The sequence below is a fragment of the Ambystoma mexicanum genome, chromosome 7q (genome assembly GCF_040938575.1).
Source record: "Ambystoma mexicanum isolate Mex_15411 chromosome 7q, UKY_AmexF1_1, whole genome shotgun sequence".
In the NCBI taxonomy this organism is placed as follows: domain Eukaryota; kingdom Metazoa; phylum Chordata; class Amphibia; order Caudata; family Ambystomatidae; genus Ambystoma; species Ambystoma mexicanum.
In genome coordinates, this window is record NC_090941.1 from 643,065,681 (window position 1) to 643,086,754 (window position 21,074).

Here is a 21,074-nt window from a genome sequence, read left to right on the forward strand (position 1 = left end):
CTGCAGCAGGGCTTCACAGGGCGGTCCAGTGGTGGCAGGGGTCCTCCTCCGTCAGTTCCTTGTAGGTTATTTTGTTCCAGTGTTAGGCAGAATCCTGTGCAGTGCCCTTAGGGACCACTACACACAATTAAGACTACAAGTGGTAATACAAGTTCACCTTTGGTACAAGCCTGTACTACTATGTTAAAGTGGTAGCAGTAGCGGAGCGCCAGACTTATCTCAAGAGCAAATGAGCAGTAGTAGAGATTACACAAAGGACCACAATTACTGTGACTCAAGCAAACACTGACTTAAGGTTTTTGCTTGAAAAGTAAAAGTGCATTTATTTTAAACCATCTGTTCACAAAACACTTCACTTCTATTACATTAAAACCACACATAAAATACACTACACACAACAAATGCTCTTGGTACAGAACAACTCAAGGTAAGTACCTTATGATTTGACAGACCAGTGTTATGAAACAAACGGCATTACCGGGAATACATATGCAATCACTTTTTGACAGTAATGACAGTTCGGTCTTACTAAAGATACGCGTACCCACGGGAAGAAAAGTTACCGGGGTTAAAACACACTTAGCACCTGAGTTAACAAAAGAGAGTTGGGGGCAAAAATCATAGGCAATATTTTTGTCAAGGCAGACAGAATCAGAGAACACTTTCCTAAAAATGAATAAAAGTCAATAATCCTGCGCCAGTGTCAAGTGGAATAGGGTTCCTGTTGTCGAGGTTCACACGGTTAGATAGTTCAAGATTCAAGGTTGCCAGGAGTACTTGGAAATTGTCACAAGAGGAAGCAAAAGTTATAAGAGGGAAGGAAGATGAGGACAAGCCTTTGGTGAGGAGAAAAGGGGTTCACCGTAGTTCCTCGAGGTCGGAAACAGTACCTTATTCAAGTGAAGAAGAGCTGGTGCCACAGCAGTTGTTCCTGGTAGTTCCTGCAGACTCACGGTTCCTGTGATTTCAGTCGTGGGGACAAGAAGGACGACGTCTGGAGCGATCTGCACTACCCAGGGATGAAGCCAGCAGCAGCAAAAGCAACAGTGAATAAAAGGTGCGCTCCACTACAGCTGTGTGCAGTGATTTCGATCAAGAAGAGGATCCTCTGCCTGTGGAAGACGGGCTGGTTAGTCCCACCAAGCTCAAAGGAAGAAGACTCCAGACCGGATCTTCTCTTGTGGTCGAAGGGTAGATAGCTCAGGACTGCAGCAGAGCTCCACCAGGACTTGGTAGTTGCAGCAGCCGTCTTCTTCTCCGCTTCTCTTCGCTTCCTTGCAGTTCCAGTGGCGACTCTGATTTCCAGCCCAATAGTCCTGCCTTTTATGCGAAAATCCCCCATTCACACAGCCTGGCTGTCAATCACCCAGCAGGGGGGTTGTCCAGCCCGGACATCCGCCTTAGCCAATCATGCCAAAGTGCGACTTGGGTTTCCAAGGATACCCTGTGCAGGGGGTGACTACACCCCCCCTCACATTCAGCCCACCTAGACACCCAGGCGCCAATAGGAGGTCTTCTTGAGAGAAGTCTGCCAAAAGACGGTGAACAAAGGAGGCAAACATGCTTTGCCACGCAAAGGAAGACACAATAAGGACTTTTACAAAAAGAAATGGCGATTAAACCTAACCGGAGCCGAAATGAAAAGTATTTGGGTCAGCGTGTTTAAAGTTCGAGGCTACTAAAATAGCCTAAAACAGTACCACGTTATATAGTATAATCGCGGTAGAAAAGTTAGGGTAGATACCACTGCCACCAGCCAAGTCTTAATGTTAAGGGAGCGAAACGTCGCTCCAGGAGACACAGATAAAAAGGGCTAGGAATTGACCCTTTCGAATACTCCATGTAAGATGGGGTGTACTGGATCTGGTTATAGTGACTATGTAAAGTTAATGGCAACTTTACCTTTTCTGGGGGACAATAGTAGGCCCCAGAAAATGGAGTCAGTGGGAAGTCTAAAAGACAATCCTGTGTTACTGCACCGAAGGTGCTGTGTAACACACAAAAAGAGTGGGGCTCATGAAGTAGTGTACTGCAGAGTCCACAATCACACAAACAGTAAAAATACACATGGCAAAACACATGTAAGAGTGGGGAAAAAAGGCTCACACTCTTACCAAGTGGAAAAATAACTCCAGAAATCCAGCAAAGCTGCTGGGGGATTGGGGGACTCACTAGGTCAGAGAAATTAGCCATGTAATGAGAATTCTCCCTAACATCCAGTAGCGACTCTCCTCTTCCAGTCCCAGAGACCTGCTTTTTCTGCAGTTTTCCCCTATTCATACAGCCTGGCTGTCAATCACACAGCAGGGTGGCTGTCCTGCAAGGACAGTCGCCCAACCAATCAAACAGGAACGCGACTTGGGTTACCAAGGGAACCCATGGCAGGGGTCCTAAAACCCCTCCCTAACATCCAGCCTATCCAGACTCTCGGGCGCCTCATCGAGGACTTCTGTGTGGAAGCCCGCAAAAAGGCGATGAACAAAGGGACCAAACATGGTTTGGCGCGCATCGTAAAACACGAGAAAGACATTTACAAAAAGATAAGGCGAATAAACCCAGCCGGAACCGTAATAAAATATATATTGCCAAGCGGGTTTCTGTTTGAGGCTCATATAATAGCCGAAAACAATACCATGGTTATTTAAGATAACCGCGGTATAAAAAATAGGGTAGATACCACTGCCACCAGCAAAGTCGTAGTGTAAAGGGAGCGAAACAATGCTCCAAGAGACACAGACAACAAGGGATCAGAATTAACCCTTTCCAATACTCAATGGAAGATGGATTGGTTAAAGTGACTAAATAAAGTTAATGGCAACTTTATCTTTTCTGGTGACAGTAGTCAGCCCCAGAAAATGGAGTTGGTGAGAAGTCTAAAAGACAACCCTGTGTTACTGCACTGAAGTTGCTGTGTAACGCACATGGAAGCAATTGGTGCCATGGAGTAGGTGAGGCTCCAGTGCCCAAGATCACACAAAAAGTATAAATACACATGGTAAAACAGATTGGGCCGCATTATAAGGCTTGTGCTCCCGTAATGAAAGGGGCCGGTACGGGACCGGCCCCCTTCATTATGGGAGTGCTGATTACGAGCTTCCCATCGCGTGACCCGGATCACACGCCTGGTAAAACCAGGTTCGGAGAGAAGCGCACTGACATAGGTGTTTGCTTCAGGCCTGTTGCACATTTACTTTGCCTCTGGAGATCTTGATGAAATCTGGACCGATTTACGTCGGATTTTGCCTCCAGGTGTCGTGGGCACCTTCAGCCACAGGAATCGCATTGATTTTCCGCTGGGGGGGGTCCCGTGGTGGGGGCTCAATCCACTTTTCCGGGACAGAGGGATGGAGCTCACATGGAGAGGATACTCATCAGTGCGCCCCCTGGTGGCCAGGGTTACGCCAGCTTTTATAGCAGAGACATTGTGCAAGGGAGACTGGTTGTGCTCCCTGGATCGGAAAGACGCGTAACTACACGTCATGTTTTGGCAGCCCCATCGTTCTTTCCTACGGTTCAGGATCATGGGCTACCATTTTCAATCCAAGGTCCTTCCTTTCGGTCTCATTTCGGCTCCCAGGGTCTTTACCAGGCTCATGAATACGATGGCTGCCCTCACATCTACCCATACCTCGACGACTGGTTCGTCAGGGCTACATCTCCGGAAGCGGTTCACCACTCTTCTCCAGCATTGGATCTTTCATGAATTCACATGCTTAGAATATTCCCCGTCGTCAGGCTGGGAATCCTTGGTAAGTTATATAGACCTTTCCATAGGAAAACTTGCAACACTTTTGTGTCCTATCCACGTCGTTTTGGGCCACGTACGGCAGCGCCACTAGGACGTAGAGGTATAAATAGCCCCGCCCCGCGGCTCCCTCAGATTTCAACCGTCTTCCAAAGTAGTGGGATTACCTCGAGTATCTACTATTTTATTAGGTTGTGTGTTCTTCTTCGACTGTTTCTTTTCGAAGAATGTCTGGAAAGGCATTATTTTGTCCGTGTGCTACATGCGGTCTTAAGAAAGTGTATGAAGGAGACGGGCATATGGACTGTATTTACTGTCTTCACCCTCATCATACGGTCGGACACGTGTGAGATCTGTCAGGGCTTCTCATAAAAGACCCTAAAAGACCGCAACAGACGCCTGGTTACTTGGCTCAATGACGGAGCAGGTGCGTACCCGGCATCGGAGGTAGGCTCTACAGCCTCGAGATCTAAGTCTCCTTTCCCCCCTCGTCGATCAGTGTCGGCGGAGCCTCCGGCAAAGAAATGCGCTCATCTGAAAAACGCCCCCCGGAGAAACATCCTGCGAGGTCCTCCTCTTCACATAAGGCTTCGTCTTCTTCCTCCTCATCTAAAAAGGAGAGAAAAGACTCAACAAAATCCTCCTCAGGAGACCGTCATAAGTCTACCTCGAGTCGAGAGTCCTCGTCCCACAAGTCGGGGTCAAAAACGGCGGGAACGCCTCAAGGCCCTGCGCCACAGACTTCATCGACGACGATCCGGTCGTCGACACCTGCTTTGTCTTCGGAGACGGCTCTTCCTACGGCTATTTCATCAGGTCAAACAGCGCCTATGGAAAAGATGTCATCGTCGACGGTGGCCCCGTCGGTGGGATGGCAACCGGAGGTTTTTGAACCAATCCCACCTTAGGCCTTGCTGCAACCAGAAGCGGCTTTCTCCATCTCGTCGGCGGAGGATGACCGTGATCCGGTCGCACATCCAACCGATCTGGGATTACAACCAACTGGTTCGGGGTCGCTCTTTAGTGGGAGTGCCATTCCAGTTACCTCTTCCTTACTGAATCCCCAGGCTGTTCTGTCCCTGGAGGTGTGGAACACATTACAGAAGCTGTTGGAGCGGTTGGACACTCGGTTACCTCAGCTTGTCCCGACAGTGTTACAGGCTTCGCCAGTCGTCGACGAGCCAGGCCCGGCTCCTCGCCCTCCATCCAGAATTCCTACCGCTTACCCGGTTGAGGAAGATCGTTCTCGTCCACAGGAAGAAGGAGAACTGTCAGAGTTGGAACGTGAAGGGTCGGGTTCAGACATCTCGTTATCCCCCCCAAGGGACCCTACATGGGACTCTGAAGCGGAGATGGAAACTCCAAAGAATCCGGCACAGCCATCATCACCTGATGACGTGGGTGCTTTCCATGCCATGATGGGTAACGCATGTGCAGAGTTTGGCCTACTCCCAGAAGAAGAGAAAAAATATTGTTTTCTGTTCGATCATATGGGCAAGAGAAGAAAGGCGATATTTGCTATCCCCATTTTAGACCATGTCTGGCAGGAGGGACTAAAAACCATGCGTCACCCCTTTTCAGAACCTGCGGTAAAAGGTTGATTGGAAAAGAAATTCAAGGCTCCGGAATCCACTGCCAAGTGCTTGACGTCTCAACCTTCGCCGGAATCAGCGGTATCCGCCGCGACGGCCAGAAAGGCAAGGTCGCAACACAAATGCACAACCCCGCCAGACAACAAAGCCAGGAGACAAGATGCTTTTGGGAAGAAAGTGCTATCGGTGGGAGCGACTACAGTTAAAGCAGCCAACTCCCTGGCTATTATGGCCAGGTATGATAGGGAGATGTGGCATTGGCTAGCTCCTATCTTGGACCATCTGCTGGAGGAACACAGGAAATATGCCATGCTACTCGTACGTGAGGGAGAAGAGGCTTCCAATCATTCCATTAACATTGCTGTCGACCTGGCGGAATCAGGCTTTAAGCAAATCAACAATGGCGTAGTGTTACGACGGCAAGCCTGGCTTAAGTGCACGACGTTCAGACCCGAGGTACAATATAAGGTAATGGATATGCCGTGCGAAGGAGAACACCTGTTTGGGGAGAAAGTGGATGAAGTCTTGAAGGGCATGAAAGAAGATTCTGACACGGCTCGTTCCCTTGGAGCCCTCGAGGGTGGTAGGAATTTTCGTTCCTTTCGTCCCTTCAGAGGAGCATCAGGTAACTCCCGGTTTGGATCATCTAAAGACCGAGGTTTCAGCAGACCCTCCTACTCTTCCCAAGGCTACAGACGTGCAGCCCAATCTACTCGTAAAGGCAGAGATTACCAAACCTCCAGACGACAAGGCGCCTACTCCTCGTCGACGAAGGATAAACAGGCCAAAAGCCAGCAATGACAACTTACAGAACGTCCTGGGGGGCAGAGTGTCTCGTCGACGAGTGGGCACGCATAACAACAGACCAATGGGTTTTGGACTCGGTACATCTGGGCCATTCTCTACAGTTCAAGGGCAAGCTACCACGCATTCCACCGGTGTTCTCTATGCAGCCTCACCTTCAAATACTAATGCAAGAGGTGGCGCTTATGCTGCAGAAAGGGGCTATAGAACTGGTCCCGGTGGCAGAAAGAGGACAGGGAGTGTACTCCCGTTACTTTGTCGTCAAGAAACCCAATTGAAAATGGCATCCCATTCTAGATCTACGAGCTCTCAACAAACTGCTCAAGAATCTAAAATTCAAGGTGCTTACACTCCAAGAAGTGATCTGTTCGATACAACCGTGAGATTATTTGTCGTTGCTAGACCTTCAGGACGCATACTTCCATATCCCGATGCTTCGACGACACAAAAGATTTCTACGGTTCGTCGTCGGACGAACCCGCTATCAGTTCAAGGTCCTCCCGTTCAGACTGAAATCGTCTCCCAGGACGTTCACGAAATGTCTTGCTCCAGTAGCAGCCTGGTTAAGGAAAGAAGGTCATCATGTGTACCCTTATCTGGACGATTGGCTGATGAGGGGATTGTCTCCCGAAAGGGCACAGGAAAGTCTGAATGCCACCATGTGCCTCCTACAACGTTTGGGCTTCACAATAAACTTCGAAAAGTCCTCCTTATCGCCATCAATAACCTTGGTCTTTCTGGGGGTGGAGTTCCAGACGCCGTCAGGACTGGTAAAGCCATCCGTCGAAAGGGTTCTGAAACTGCAGCAAAAAGCATCGGATTTGAAAGTCAACACCAGAGTGTCAGTGCGAAGGTACATGTCCCTACTGGGGACCATGTCGTCCTACATACCCTTAATCAACAATTGTCGTCTCTTCATGAGACCGATTCAGGAATTATTGGCGGATCGATGGGCACAGAGTCAAGGGCGTTGGTCGGACAAATTGACCATCAACAGCAAACTCGTGCAGGCGCTTCAATGGTGGAGAGTTTCCATAAATGTGATAAAGGGAATGCCCTGGCTGGAATCAGTGTTCCAGATGACAGTGGTAATGATGCTTCTCTAACTGGATGGAGAGCTCATCTGGATTCCCTACAGGTTCAGGGTCGTTGCTCATCGGAAGAGTCCGGCCTTCATATCAATGTGCTGGAATTAAGGGTGGTGCGTTGGGCCCTGAAATCCTTTCTTCCACGGATAAAGGGATCAGTTGTACGGATTAGGACAGACAACACAACAACAATGTTTCATCTAAGGAAACAGGGAGGAACTCGCTCCAGAACTCTGTCGATCGAAGCCCAGGAGATCTGTCATTGGGCCCTTCAGCAGAAGATATATCTATTGGCGTTCCACTTGCCAGGAGTCAAAAACGTGCAAGCAGACTCTCTAAGCAGGGAGATGAATCGACTATACAAATGGGAACTGAACGACCAACAACTACACTGTGTCTTCGAGAAATGGGGTCGTCCGGCCCACGATCTCTTTACAACTAGAGACAACAAGAAATGTCCACAATACGCAAGCAGGTGGCCACAGCAAGCATCACTAGGGGAAGCGTTCACTTTCCCGTGGACGGACAAGTTTCTGTATTCCTTTTCCCCGTTTCCGCTGATACGTCGGATGCTGCAATGGATCCACAGATATCCATGTCGGGTGATCCTGGTGGCCCCGTACTGGGCCAGACAAGTGTGGTTCTCCGATCTACTTCATCTTTCAGCGGCAGAACCAGTGAGGTTCCAGAAAATCCCAAACCTTCTGTCTCAGGAGAAAGGGGTTGTTTGGCATCACGACCCCGACAGCCTCAGTCTGACAGCCTGGCTCGTGATTTCTCCGAGTTTGGTATGTTAGAGATTCCAGCGGACTGTCGTCGCATTTTGCAAGCGGCGAGGGCGCCGTCCAAGAACGCTTCATATTCATACAAATGGAAGAGACTCTGCATATGGTGCGCAGGTCAACCAGGTTTGGTCCCGCTTAATATCATACCGGAACAGCTTCTACCATACTTACTAATCCTAGCTCAAAAAGGCTTGTCTGTTTCATCCATAAAAGTGCATCTGGCTGCCATTTCGGGATTTACTCGGAAGAGACATTCAACTCCGTTATTTAGTGACCGGCTGATTAAACATTTCCTTAAAGGATTGTTCTGAACCTTTCCTCCCACGAAAAAGTTTCCTCCAAGTTTCCTCCAAGCTGGAGTCTTAACCTGGTTCTGGCAGCGCTGATGAAGGCCCCTTTTGAGCCGATGTCATCGTCATCATTGAAATTTTTGTCGTGGAAATTGGCTTTTTCTGGTGGCTATTACTTCGACTCGACGACTGTCAGAAATACAACCTTTAGTGATCGATCCACCGTACTTGAGGTTTTTCAATAATAAAGTCGTGTTGGCTACTAATCCTCATTTCATTCCTAAAGTGCCTACCATGTTCCATAAGCACTCTTCTATAGTGCTGCCGACGTTTTTTCCAACACCTTTGTCGGTTGCGGAGAAGACTCTCCATACATTGGACGTGAAAAGAGCTTCAGAGACACGAGACAACTATTTGTGGCTTATGGCCCTTCGGCTAAAGGTAAACCGATCTCAAAACAAGGACTAGCCCGATGGGTGTCGTCTGCTATTTCCTTTTGTCACTCAAAAGCCGGAAAACCGCTGGAGAAGCGTCCAAGGGCCCATTCGACGAGATCCACTTCTTCGTCGACGGCATTGTGGTCCGGAATTCCGCTGGGAGATATCTGTCAGGTGGCTTCCTGGTCGGTACCACACACTTTTAACCGGCATTATTGCCTCGAACAGCAACATGCTGAGGATACACAGATGGGTCATGCAGTCCTACGGCACCTGTTTCAATAAGGTAAGCCCCAATTAAGGGGTCACATCCTTCGGCTAATGTACTTTTAAGTGTGATGTTTTCACTGTTAACATACTATAATGTGATGTTTTGCCATGATAAATATGCATTATGGTTATTGTAATATTGGTTTGCATACACACCTCCAATGTTGGGGGATACTGCTATACAATCTATTCTAAGCATGTGAATCCATGAAAGATCCAATGCTGGAGAAGGGAATAGTTTCTTACCTGTAACTCCATTTCTCCAGCATTGGTATCTTTCATGGATTCACATGCGCCCGCCAGCCTCCCCTACGCATGCAAACCAGAGATCCCCCATACTACTTTGGGGGTCGAAATCTGAGGGAGCCGCTGGGGCGGGGCTATTTATACCTCTACGTCCTAGTGGCGCTGCCATATGCGGCCCAAAACGACGTGGATAGGACACAAGTGTCGGAAGTTTTCCTATGGAAAAGGTCTATATAACTTACCGAGGATTCCCAGCCTGAAGACGGGGAATATTCTAAGCATGTGAATCCATGAAAGATACAAATGCTGGAGAAATGGAGTTACAGGTAAGAAACTATTCCCTTTCCATGCCCTTATGAACACACTCCACAATCTGGCCTTCTCGCTCAATCTCAAGAAGTTGCAGCTTCAGCCTACACAGACTTATATTCTTGGGCCTTATCTGGGACACATGCTCCGAGAAGGTATTCCTGTCAGAGGAAAAGATCTCGTCCATCAAGAGGGCCACCGCCCACTTTCTCAGCAGAGAGGTGACCTCGACATGGTGGTACCAGCATCTCCTGGGTCTCTTGGCGGCGGTCCTATTAGCCGTCCCACACACAAGATTGAAGATGAGGAGGATTCAGCTGCACTTCGCGGCTTCATGGAACCAGGAGCGGGGCTCCCAATCCGAGATGATCAATGTTCTTCCATCCCTCCACCCAGACCTAACATGATGGTCCAGGGACTGCAACCTACGGACGGGCAAGTCCTTTCGGCTGCCCACCCCGCAGGCCACCATCACCACAGACTCCTCGCTCAAGGGCTGGGGAGCCACTCTGGACGATCTCTCGGTCCACGGCACCTGGACCCGACAGGAGCAGGAATACCACATCAATTGGTTAAAGCTGAATGCCATCTGGCTAGTGCTCAGAGCATTCCTACCACTTCTCAAGGGCAAGGTTGTCCTCATCCAGACAGACAAATCATCCAACCAGTGGCACGAGGGCTTACGCCTTTCTGCCCACACCGTTAATTTGCAAAGTGATTTGCCAGATCAGGGAGTCTCGCCAACTCAACATCATTCTAATAGCTCCATGGTGGCCGGCCAGGCCATGGTTTTCGGAGCTGCTCAGCCTCTCGGAGAGGCCTCCGATTCACCTCCTGATGGGCCCAGCACATCTTCTGGCACTGCAGGGAGGCAGGGTCATCCACCCGCACCACAGAAACTAGCCCTCACAGCGTGGTACCTGAGAAGGTAACGCTGCAGCACCTCAGCCTCTCCCAAACTAATCTGGAAATTATACAGGGCACAAGGAGCAAGGCTACCAGGGCCCAGTATAAAAGTAAATGTACCAGATTCTGCCACTGGGCAGACTCCAAGGAAATCGACCCCTGGCATGTACCTTGGACGACATGCTCTCCTTCTCGGTGCACCTCCCTGACTCCATTGTGCAGGTCGACACCTGCCATACATACCTCGCAGTCATCGGAGCTTACAGGAACTCGGAGGAGGGGACCTTCTCCTCTTCTAATCCTATCGTAAAGAAGCATTTGACGGGGCTCGCAAGGCTCTACCCGCCCGTCAAGAGGCTGCACCCCGTGTAGGACCTCAACATTGTCTTGGGCACCCTGGCGCTCAAACCGTTTGAGCCAACGGCTTCCACGGACATCAGGCTGTTCACCATCAAGACGGCCTTGCTAGTCAGCCTCACCTCGGCTCGTAGAGCCAGCGAAATCCAGGCACTAGTCGCCTCAGAACCGTATACTACCTTTCACAGGGACAAAGTAGTCCTGCAGACACACCCAGCATTTCTTCCCAAGGTGCTGTCTGTTTCCACTTAAACAAGGAAATAGTCCTTCCTACGTTCTTTGCCGATCCTAAGGACAAAGCACAGAGAGTGATGCACTGCCTGGATGTCAGGCGTGCTCTGAAATTCTACTTGGACAGGACCAAGGGCTTCTGCAAATCGGATGCCCTGTTTGTCACTTTCGGAGGCGCAAGACCAGGCTATCAGGCCTCCAAGTCCTCCATATCCCGCTGGATGGTCTCGGCCATCAGGGAAGCGTACGATGCCCAGCACAAGCCGCTTCCGGCCAAAATGAACGCTCACGCAGTCAGAGCCAAGGCAATGGCCATCGCATTCCAGCGCCATGACCCTTGGCAAGTCATAAGCAGGGCGGCGACTTGGGCCACTCCCTCAGCTTTCTGCAAGCATTACTGTTTGGATGCCGGCTCCAGGTCTGATGCGGCTTTCGGACAGGCGGTTCTCAGGAACCTATTTGGTTAAGGAGGCTCTCCTCTCCACCCTAGGTCTACATTTAATTATAATCGCACATGCAGTATGGAGGAAAGGGGACCGGACGTAAGAGTAATTATAAATTACTCACGGTAGTGACTAACATACTCTTTGTCTCCTTTCCTTCATACGTCCCACCATCCTCCCCCCTTATAATACTGGTGTCATTAGGCAATGTTAAATCTATTGTCGACGCGTCAATGGGGACTGAGGCGTGGCGCCGGAGGGTGGTGTCAGGACAGCGCATGCTCCCTGGGCCGCACCCCCGCCTGCCACTAAATTTAAAGGGGAAGAAGGTTTTTTCTGGTGAAAAGGTTCCATCTCCCGTCCCTTGGAACGGGCGCCCCATGCATTATGGACGAATGGGGACTCAGGACTAGGAGTATGTTCGTCACTATGGTGAGTAATTTATAATTTCTCCCTTCTGGGCCAACCCACTCGGCTGGACACACTCTGGATGCCCTCATACTATCTGGTGGACTGTGTGTGGGGGAGTTTGTGGTGGTCGGGGAACTGTATGCAGGGGAGTTGGTGGTGGGTGGGGGTATGTGGTAGGTTTCACATACATTAAAGCCTGTTGAAATCTGACAAAATGCAAGGGCAATCCTGATTGTGTACTAGTGCTCTTTATTCAAAATGTGCAGGTTGTGTTATATGTCTAGTCACTGTGCTAAAAATAATAATAAGTGCCTGTCGGGCCAGCCTCCCCTCTCCCACCCCAATCCCTGTGTGCATAAGCCCTGGCTCCGGCCACATGGTCCTCGTCATCATCAGCCCTTGGGGGTTGCCTGTCGGTGCCAGGGGGTAGGAACACATTCCGCCTGAGGCAGATGTAGTTCACCGTTGCACATGCCACGACGATTTTGCCAACTTTGTCCGGGGCTTACATAAGGGCCCCTCCAGTGCGATCCAGGCACCTGAATTGTGCCTTCAAAAGCCCAAAAGCATGTTCAGTGCGGATGCATGTCCAGCTGTGGGTATGACAGTATGCATGGTCATGTGGTGTTCTAGAGTAATGCACAAGGGTCATCAGCCAGGTGAGCTGCGGATCGCGAGTCACCTGCATGGGATGACAACATCAGGCATTTGTACCATGCGCAAGTCTGCAGATTCACAATATTCAGACATTACGCACCGTGGGCATTCCTGTGAGCAACAGGACAATGCAATGTGTGATGGGTGTCCGTTCTTATTTCATGGCATGCATTATTTGTCCTGTACATGCACCCTTTGTGGTTGAGGTGGCTGTCCTGTGGTGGCTGACGGTTGACTGTGCATCGGTCGGTTGCTGTGGCACGGGTGGACATGGCACTACAGGTAAGGGGTTGCATTGGCCGCTTTTACTCATCATGAATAGGCATGAACTCACATTTTGGATCTATAGTAGGGTGTAGGAATATTCCCTTCCATTATTGTGCAAGGGACACCGGGAACCTTGTGCGCCGGGTTCTACCTGCACCGCTCTTTGGATATGGTTGGGCCAGTGGTGCATGGAGTCCCACAGGATGGGGCTAGTGTTATGGCTTCCTGATATGGGAAGTAGGCATTTGTCTTTTGATGTGCTGGTATCACTGGATGATGGTAAATGTTCATTGCACCAACAATTTTGTTTAACAGTTGATACATTTTTTAAGGCACTTATGGGATACTCTCTATGTGATGTTCATGTACATGTTTACTCTTCTGTATTAATTTCACGCAGTAATTTAGGGAATAGGGAGTGGTATCCTCTCAGTTCGGATTCCTATCTGGGGCCCTGGGTGGACTCGCTGTTGGTTGATGTGGTGTGCATCTGCACTGCAGAACATTCCAGGTGCATTCTGGTCATTGTCGTCTGATGTGTTGTTGTGTTTGCAGCAATGTGTTTCCATCACCATGTGTGGGGGGTTGTGTGGTGGCTGTGTGCGTGCGCCTTTGGATGCCCCCGTTAATGGGGCAGGTATTGCGGAGGTGCTGACGGTGCGTCCTACTGCCATGCAATGCTTTGTGGTGATACTCCCCTTTTTTTTTTACTTGTGCTTAAACATGCATTTTTATCAGGGTTTGTACTCACCCACTATCCAGGTCCGTTGTCCCCTGTGCCTCTGCATGTAGGCTGACAGTGTGCTGTTGCGCAGCACCATGGAGCCATGGGTGGATCCAGGGTAGCGAGCACAGCAGTGGTGATGTTTAGGTCAGGCCCACAGGTCATCTGCACATTCATTGAATGATAGTACTTGTGGTTCTGAAAGACTGCCTCGTTTATTTATTTTTTGCATTTATAAAGCACACAGACAGTCGGGGGCGCTGTGGCGCTGTTACATAGAAAACCACTTAGTTATATGGGGCTTACATGATGTGTTGCATATTAAAACAATACATAATAGCATTGCGGCTGTTCTGCATACAGGTTCAAGGAAATAGCCAGGTTTTGATGACTTTCCGAAAAGCAAGGTGTGATAGTTCTGCTCTAACGGAGAGTGGAAGGGAGTTCCATTGCCTCGCAGCAATGAAAGGGTCATGGGCCTGTGGGGCAACAAATGCAACATGGGTGCAGTCGATGACTGCAATGATGTTGGGCAAGTGTGCAATGGCATAGAAGCGTGCCTTGAGGTCGTTCACCTGGGCTTGGGTGGAGGGCAGTGCCATGTGCAGGTTGACATGGCGCAGCAGGTCATCCATCACCTGACCCAGGACTGCACTGAATGTCGACTGGGACCTGCCATGCATCATGGCCACAGAGTGCTGGCAGGTGCCCATCCCCAGGAACTGCAGGACTGCCACCAGCTTGACCAGTGGGGTCACGGCTATCCATCCGGCAATCCTGCGCCCAATGTAATTTTGTATTGTGGCCAGCAGCTCAGTGATGGTCGCCCGATCTAGCCGGCACTCTGTTACTATCTGGGTGTCACTGAGGGCCCAGGGTGATTGCTTGACCCTGGGGAAGAGTGCATGCCTTGCTGTGGCTGGTCTCCATCTCCACCTCCTCATCCTCATTCCACCCCCTTCAATCCCCACGGGGCTCTGTGTGTACTTCCCTGGTTGTCCAGCATCTGTAGCTCCAGGCGCAGTATGTGGAACTTCATGTCAACTCTCCCAGAGAGAATGAAAGCATGGTGTTGAATAGTGTGCTTGGGGCCTGAGTGTGTCTTTTGTAGCCCTCTGGTGTGTATAGTATGCAGCTGTGGCTTTATTCCTGGCACCTGGGCTCATTTACCTCCAGCTGGCTGCTGGGGATCATTCCAGCTGTATTATCATCGGTTTTCGGGTGATAATACCACTGGAAATTGGGTTGTGATAGGTCTGTGATAATGCGCTGTATTGTTGGCGATATTATGCCGCCTCTAATAACGTTGGCTCTGATACCGCCAGCTGTATTAATGCTGGTCCCTTTTGGGTCTCTTGCTAATTTTGCAATGTCTTGATCGGGCGGCGCGGTTTTCCAGGCGGTAATAACATTACAACTCGTGATGAGGCCCTATGTGTGTCCTTCATTGAAGTCCTTTTAAAAACGAGCATTGGCAAATCCCACAGTTTTGGCTGGTCCATAGGTATTAGGCATTTGCCAGGTACAGCTATTTGATCCCCAGGTCCTCGCACCATTTTACACCTGCTACCATCAATGGCCAGTTAATACCACTAGGACTGTGCCTGGCATGTGCCTTTCCCATGCCTACACAAAAGCCCAAACTGTTGGAATTGTCGATGCTTGTTTATTGTTGTACTGGGTTCGAACACCTCTGTCCGGGGTTGCTTGGGCATTTTCCATATTAAATCTGTGTCATTAGATTGGCTAATGTATATTTGGCTCACCCTTCTTCTTGTGCATTCCCTATTTTGCTTATTAGAGTCATGTGTTGTGCATTTCCTAAAAGCCTAGGATCTATAGTTGAAATGCCGGCCACCATCTTGGAAGCGGGCAAAACCAACATGGCAGTCGGGCCATCCTGCGGCTCTGCTATGTGGGGACAGAGATTGTTTTTCCTGAAAGTCTCCAATGTGCTGTGCGTGTGTGACCCACTTGCACTCTGTTTGTGAGCCCCTACTTCTCAGTGAACTTTGATCAATGCTTCTACCTCCGAATCTCTTGGACTATGGGGGTGGTGAGGCATGTTGTTGTGCTCCCATTTGCTCTGTGAACAGTGCCCATTAGGAGCAGCAGAGTTGCAGACTGCAGAGTATATTCTGCAAATACACCTCCACGATGAGAAGAAATATATTCTGGACCCCTGATGCTCCCACCCCAGGGCCTGTACTCTGGGGTACTTCTCTTCCAGCCTAGTGCAGCATTACAATTGGAGGGCTTATTGGACAGGGTGGCTTTGGGGAGGTAAGGAAGAGGAGAGGCTTGGTGGACGCAACAGGGTGGATCCTGAGTATACCACCTCCAGGGGTCACATTACAGAGTGGGTGTCTTTCCCTAACCAGAGTCCTACACAACTCCCACATCCCCTCTTCATTACCTCCTCAGCAGTGACTCCATCACACCTTTTTCTGTCCAGATACTGTTCATCCTTGATTTTGCGACCCTGGCTCAACCTAAAATACCATTGAAAAATGTGACTATGTATAATGAATTGCTTTGAGGGGGACATCCTTTTAATGGTGCATAGCATTTCACTCTTAAGCAGCCGGCTTCTAGAACACTATGAAGTAATTCCCTCTGCATGCAGCATATTATAAACAATTATTTTGTATTTTCCTGTTCTAAACTCACAAAGATACTACTTTTCTAAATATGCATTTTAATCCTGGAGAGAGTTTGGCATATACGTGTAATGATGATACATGGCATCTGACAACATACAACTCATTCTATCCAGCAATTTTAAAGAAGTTAATGGCAATAGTTTGTGATGTATATAGGGATGGGCCAAAGGGCTTATAACAAGTACCATGTGCTCCTGGCCTCACTAGATGTAAGGTTGGTGCATTTTCAGAAAATTGTGCTATCCCCACTATGCCTAACATCTGTGTAAATGGAGAGGGCCAAGGACTAAAAATTCAGATGATTCTACACAAGACCCCGCCTCTTCTTTTATGTTGCAACAGACATTTAGTGGCCACCTACCGACTTATTCGCAAGTTATCCAAGCAAAGTGCAAATTTACAATGTGTAGTATACATGACAACTTATACTTTACTCTTTCACCTCAGAATGGTAAACATTTGGATTTTCCACAGTATGGAACGTAAACATGTTTGCCACAAATGTGAATGCGCCAGCATATAAGAAAGATGATGTCGATTTTATTTTTATTTTCACTAAACCACTTGACGTGAAGGTTAACAAAGGTGATATGTGAGTTTTAAACATAGCGTACAGGCTTCAATCGGATGGATAAATCATGATTTAAGCTAATAATTTCACTTGCATTTTTCCATCTTTAAGGTCAATTTGTGGTCCAGAACATTGCATCTCCTAATGATGGCGAGAAAGCAAAAGTAAAAGTAAAGGTTTGCGTCGACACTCACAGTATTTTCACAGTGTCCACGGCGTCTGTGATAGAAAGAATGGAATTGAATTCCACTGATTGCCGTTCTATTGATAGTGACATGGATCCACAGACAATGGGATTTTTTGAGATTGCAGATCTTGAGGTAAGTTTTTTTTTAAAGTATGTCAATAAATGCTAAATAGATAGGTTAGCTTCTCTGAACAGTAACATTTGAAAAAGTTACGTGTTACACTGGTTCTCCGTCCTTCTCGAGAAAGGATCTTGTAGATTTAAAACTCTTTCATCATCTATTGAAGCTACTTAACAGTTATTGTACACAAGTAGCATGGTGTCACAAAATAAAGCCCTTTGGAGCAGTAGCAGGATTTCACTCGCAGATCAAGAACAGGGTAAGTTAATGGTTACATACCTCCTCAAACTGGTGAACCAGCATGAGCGGTTAGTACTCTTTTCATCCCATAAAGTCTGTTGCATTGTATTACAAATGTGATGTAGAGCCCTATTATTCTTTGAGAATACTTCGATAACACGCAGCAGTTAGCGAGAATGACTCTGATCTGTCTTCTTGTAAAAATAAATATTAGCACAGTTTGAGCCTCTCTGGACAAATTGCCTTTTTCATGTTTGAATTAACAAAATGGACTGCTCCTCTGGATCAATCACAGTGTTTTGTTTTGCTGTAAATTATGTCAGAGGAATTGACACCCCTTTCAGCTGTGGCCAGGAGACCTAAGGAGAAGTCTAGAGCCAGTCCTGACCTGACTCTGAGAATGGTGGAAATTGAGAGGGCCCCAATTCCTGCCTCCCCCTTTGGTGCCAGTATGTTCCTGTGTGGTCCACAATTGTCTCACCCCATACTTTCAATAACAAATGCTCTCCAGTCCCTTCTGTTTGTTTTAGACCAAACAAAGTTATTGTGGAGGAAAATTCACAGAAGAAGAGAATGAGTCCTTCATCAGGACCATCTGCGCTCCATGAGCTACAGAAGACAGACCTGCATCCTCTCACCCAGCCCTGGGGTCTCCTTCCTCTCACCCTACCTTGGGGAATCTTTGGGTATCGCGCCCTCCTCCCCCTTCCTTGTAGCCCCCACATACCTCTGGTTCTCAAGCATGGGCGTCTTACATGGATTCACATGCTCATAAATATTCCCTGTCATCGGGGTGGGAAGCCTTAGTAATATTGAAGCAGTTTTTCTTCAAAGCTAAAAACTGCTCATCACTTCTATAGCCTATTGTTTTCAATTTTGGTCATACTGCCCCATACAATGAAACTCGCCCTCCTAAGCTCCACACCTGGTGGCCATCTTCAGTTTTTACTGCACGTTTTCACGTTGGGAGTTCTTGTATTTCGCTCCTCGAATATCGATAACATTTTTCCTATTTTAATAAGAAATCACCTTCTGTTCAACTTTTCAGTGGACTTTTTTTTATTTTTTTATTTGCATTTTTAAAGAGCTCACACAGCCTGGGGGCATCGAGGCGCTGTTACAGAATTGTTTGTTGTTGTCTTAGTTGCATATTTATAATGCTCCTAAATACCCAGAGGTTTCTAAGCGCAGACCCGGGGATCCAACCTGTGTAGCTTCGTGTCAGGCGGTGGCAGAGATCCGTTGCCAGAGGACATCCAGTCCTATTGTCTGACCTGCATACAATGTGCGGCCACAAGTCCTGCTTGGGCCTTCTAAACACACCATAGCGGATGCCATGAGGAAAAGCCTCTGCAAGTCCTGCTGATCGAAACGCAGTCTGAAAAAACACCTTTGTCGAAGATCAAAATCCATAATGCATCTACTGCTTGCATCCAGACCACGACGCAGACAGATGTTCAATGTGTCAGGCCTTCTCTTCCAAGACGTGGAAAGATCGCCATAGAATGTTGATGGCGTGGATTGAGGAAGGTAAGGCTTCTGACTGGCCTTCGGACAAGGGCATGTCCCTTCCAGGGTCGGTATATCCAGGAGCGCACTCCCTTTGGCAGGAGGTCACAGGAGGACACTTCCCAGGGGGGATACCCAAAAAGACAAAGTCATCCCACACCCTGACTTCTTCGTCAACAGGCACCACAGCTGCAGAGCCTCTGGCTGGAAAACAAAACTTGTTGACACCCTCTCCATTGACTGGTTGGATACTGTTGGCCAGCCAGGCCCCTTCTACGAGCAAATTGTTGACACCGGTTACGAAGCACAAATCTTTGTGATGGAGAACCCCGTCAAGGGACCCATCGACAGCTACACCATCAATGACTTTGTCCACGAAGATGGCTACCCTGTCGATGACTACGACCTTGTTGATGGACTGGTCCACGAAGCCGACTCCACAGATTTTCATTCCACCGACTGCCTCATCAACGCCCACGGCCACCGTCTCCACAGTAACAACTGCCATTTCCAGAGTGGCCTTCCCTCCAAGGCCTTCTTCAGCCGTACCAGCGCCAGCCCTGCCAACGGCTTCACCATTAGCATCACTGCCTGCCTCGGTGATCACCTTCTTCCCCAGGGGTGCAAGTTTGGAGAGGGAGATATCTCCTATGACCATGTTACTCCCAAGATCAACCAAGGCCACACTACACTTCACACTAGCTGCATTGGGTCCTCCCAGGGTTTAACCTGTAGTGTTTACAGGTAAGCCAACCTCCTTTCAATACTGACATACGGGAAAGGCTGGGAACTTGGCATCCAGTATGAAGTGAACGACATCTGCGCAGCCAGGTAATACACATCGGGTACGCTTATATCCCCTTGCTCCCACATCCCAATAGGCATGTCCCATTTGATTCTGGGTGCCTTCAGGCACCCCACCAGCTTAATCATTAGTGACTTCAGCTCTGCAAAAAATTGGGCACCAGGCCACACTGGGGCATTATGAAATAAGTATGATAACTTAGGAAAGATAACCATTTTTATTATTACTACCTTTCCCATGTGTGAAATTGGGAGAGATGCCCACCGATAAGCCACATGATTATCCTTAAGTAATTGAGAGGGTCTTCTACTCACTTATATACCAAATTACTTTGTCGAAATGTGTTCCCAAAGAAACATTTCAGTTCCCGGGGGCTGCAAAGTAACCTAATTCCGTGGAAACAGGATCAACTTAGACAAAGTGACCTGTAGCCCTGATATGCCTCCAAATGCCTCTATTTCCTTAGAGAGAGGTTGCAAATTACTACCCGGGTCCCTGATATAAAGGATAATATCATCGGCATAGAGTGAAATCAATTCTGAACCCCTCCCGGAGCGAGTCCCCGGTGCCCATGAAAAGCCCTCAAACGCACTGCCAGTGGTTCTATCGCGATTGCAAATAAGAGCGTGGACAGCGGGCACCCGTAACATGTCCCCCTCCCTAGCTTAAAAGCTGCTGAGTGCCTACCAAAAAGACCGATCCTCACGGTCACCCTGGAATACAGGACCTTAACACATGCCAGGAAGTACATCAATACCCCAATCCTCTCCAGGACAGCAAACAAATAATCCCAAGCGACCGAATCGAATGACTTATCCATATCTAAAAGTGCCCAGTAGGGATCAATCTGCACCAACACCCGAACAACCTCTGTAGATTGAGGGCCATAGATCAGCTTAGAATAAACCGGCCCTGTCCTAATGCACAATAGAGGGGTGGAAGGGAAGTGATCTATCGGCTAGTATTTTGGAGAATATTTTCACATCCATATTAATGAGGGATATCGGCCTGTAGGAGGTACAATCCAATGGGTCTTTATCAGGCTTCAATAAAAAAATAAATTATTCCCTTGCACATCGTAGAGGGCAGTGAGCATGATTGCAAGCCCTCCTTTCACGCCTGATGCAAGTACTCTGAAACATTTGGGCTGCACGCCTTAAAGAACTCTGAAGTAATCCCATCCGAACCAGGGGCTTTAGCGGTCGGGAGATCATTAATTGCATTCATGATTGTTATGGAGAATTTTCATTGATGGCTAATTTCCCTCACCTAGTGAGTCCCCCAGCAGCTGTGCTGGACTTCTGGAGTTTATTTTTTTCCACTTGGTAAGAGTGTGAGTTTTTCCCCTACTCTTACCTGTGTTTCGGCAAGTATATTTCTCTGTTTTTGTGATTGTGGACTCTGGAGTACACCACT

The 21,074-nt window shown here is 48.5% G+C and overlaps 1 protein-coding gene across 1 annotated transcript in view; it reads left to right on the plus strand.

The window, feature by feature from the left end:
* Positions 1-21,074, plus strand: part of HSPH1 (heat shock protein family H (Hsp110) member 1) — a 2,244,846-nt gene that overhangs the window by 1,209,070 nt on the left and 1,014,702 nt on the right. Inside the window, exon 11 of the mRNA XM_069639955.1 lies at positions 16,908-17,116. Coding sequence (XP_069496056.1) covers positions 16,908-17,116 — 209 coding nt within the window. The remainder of the gene's footprint in view (positions 1-16,907; positions 17,117-21,074) is intronic.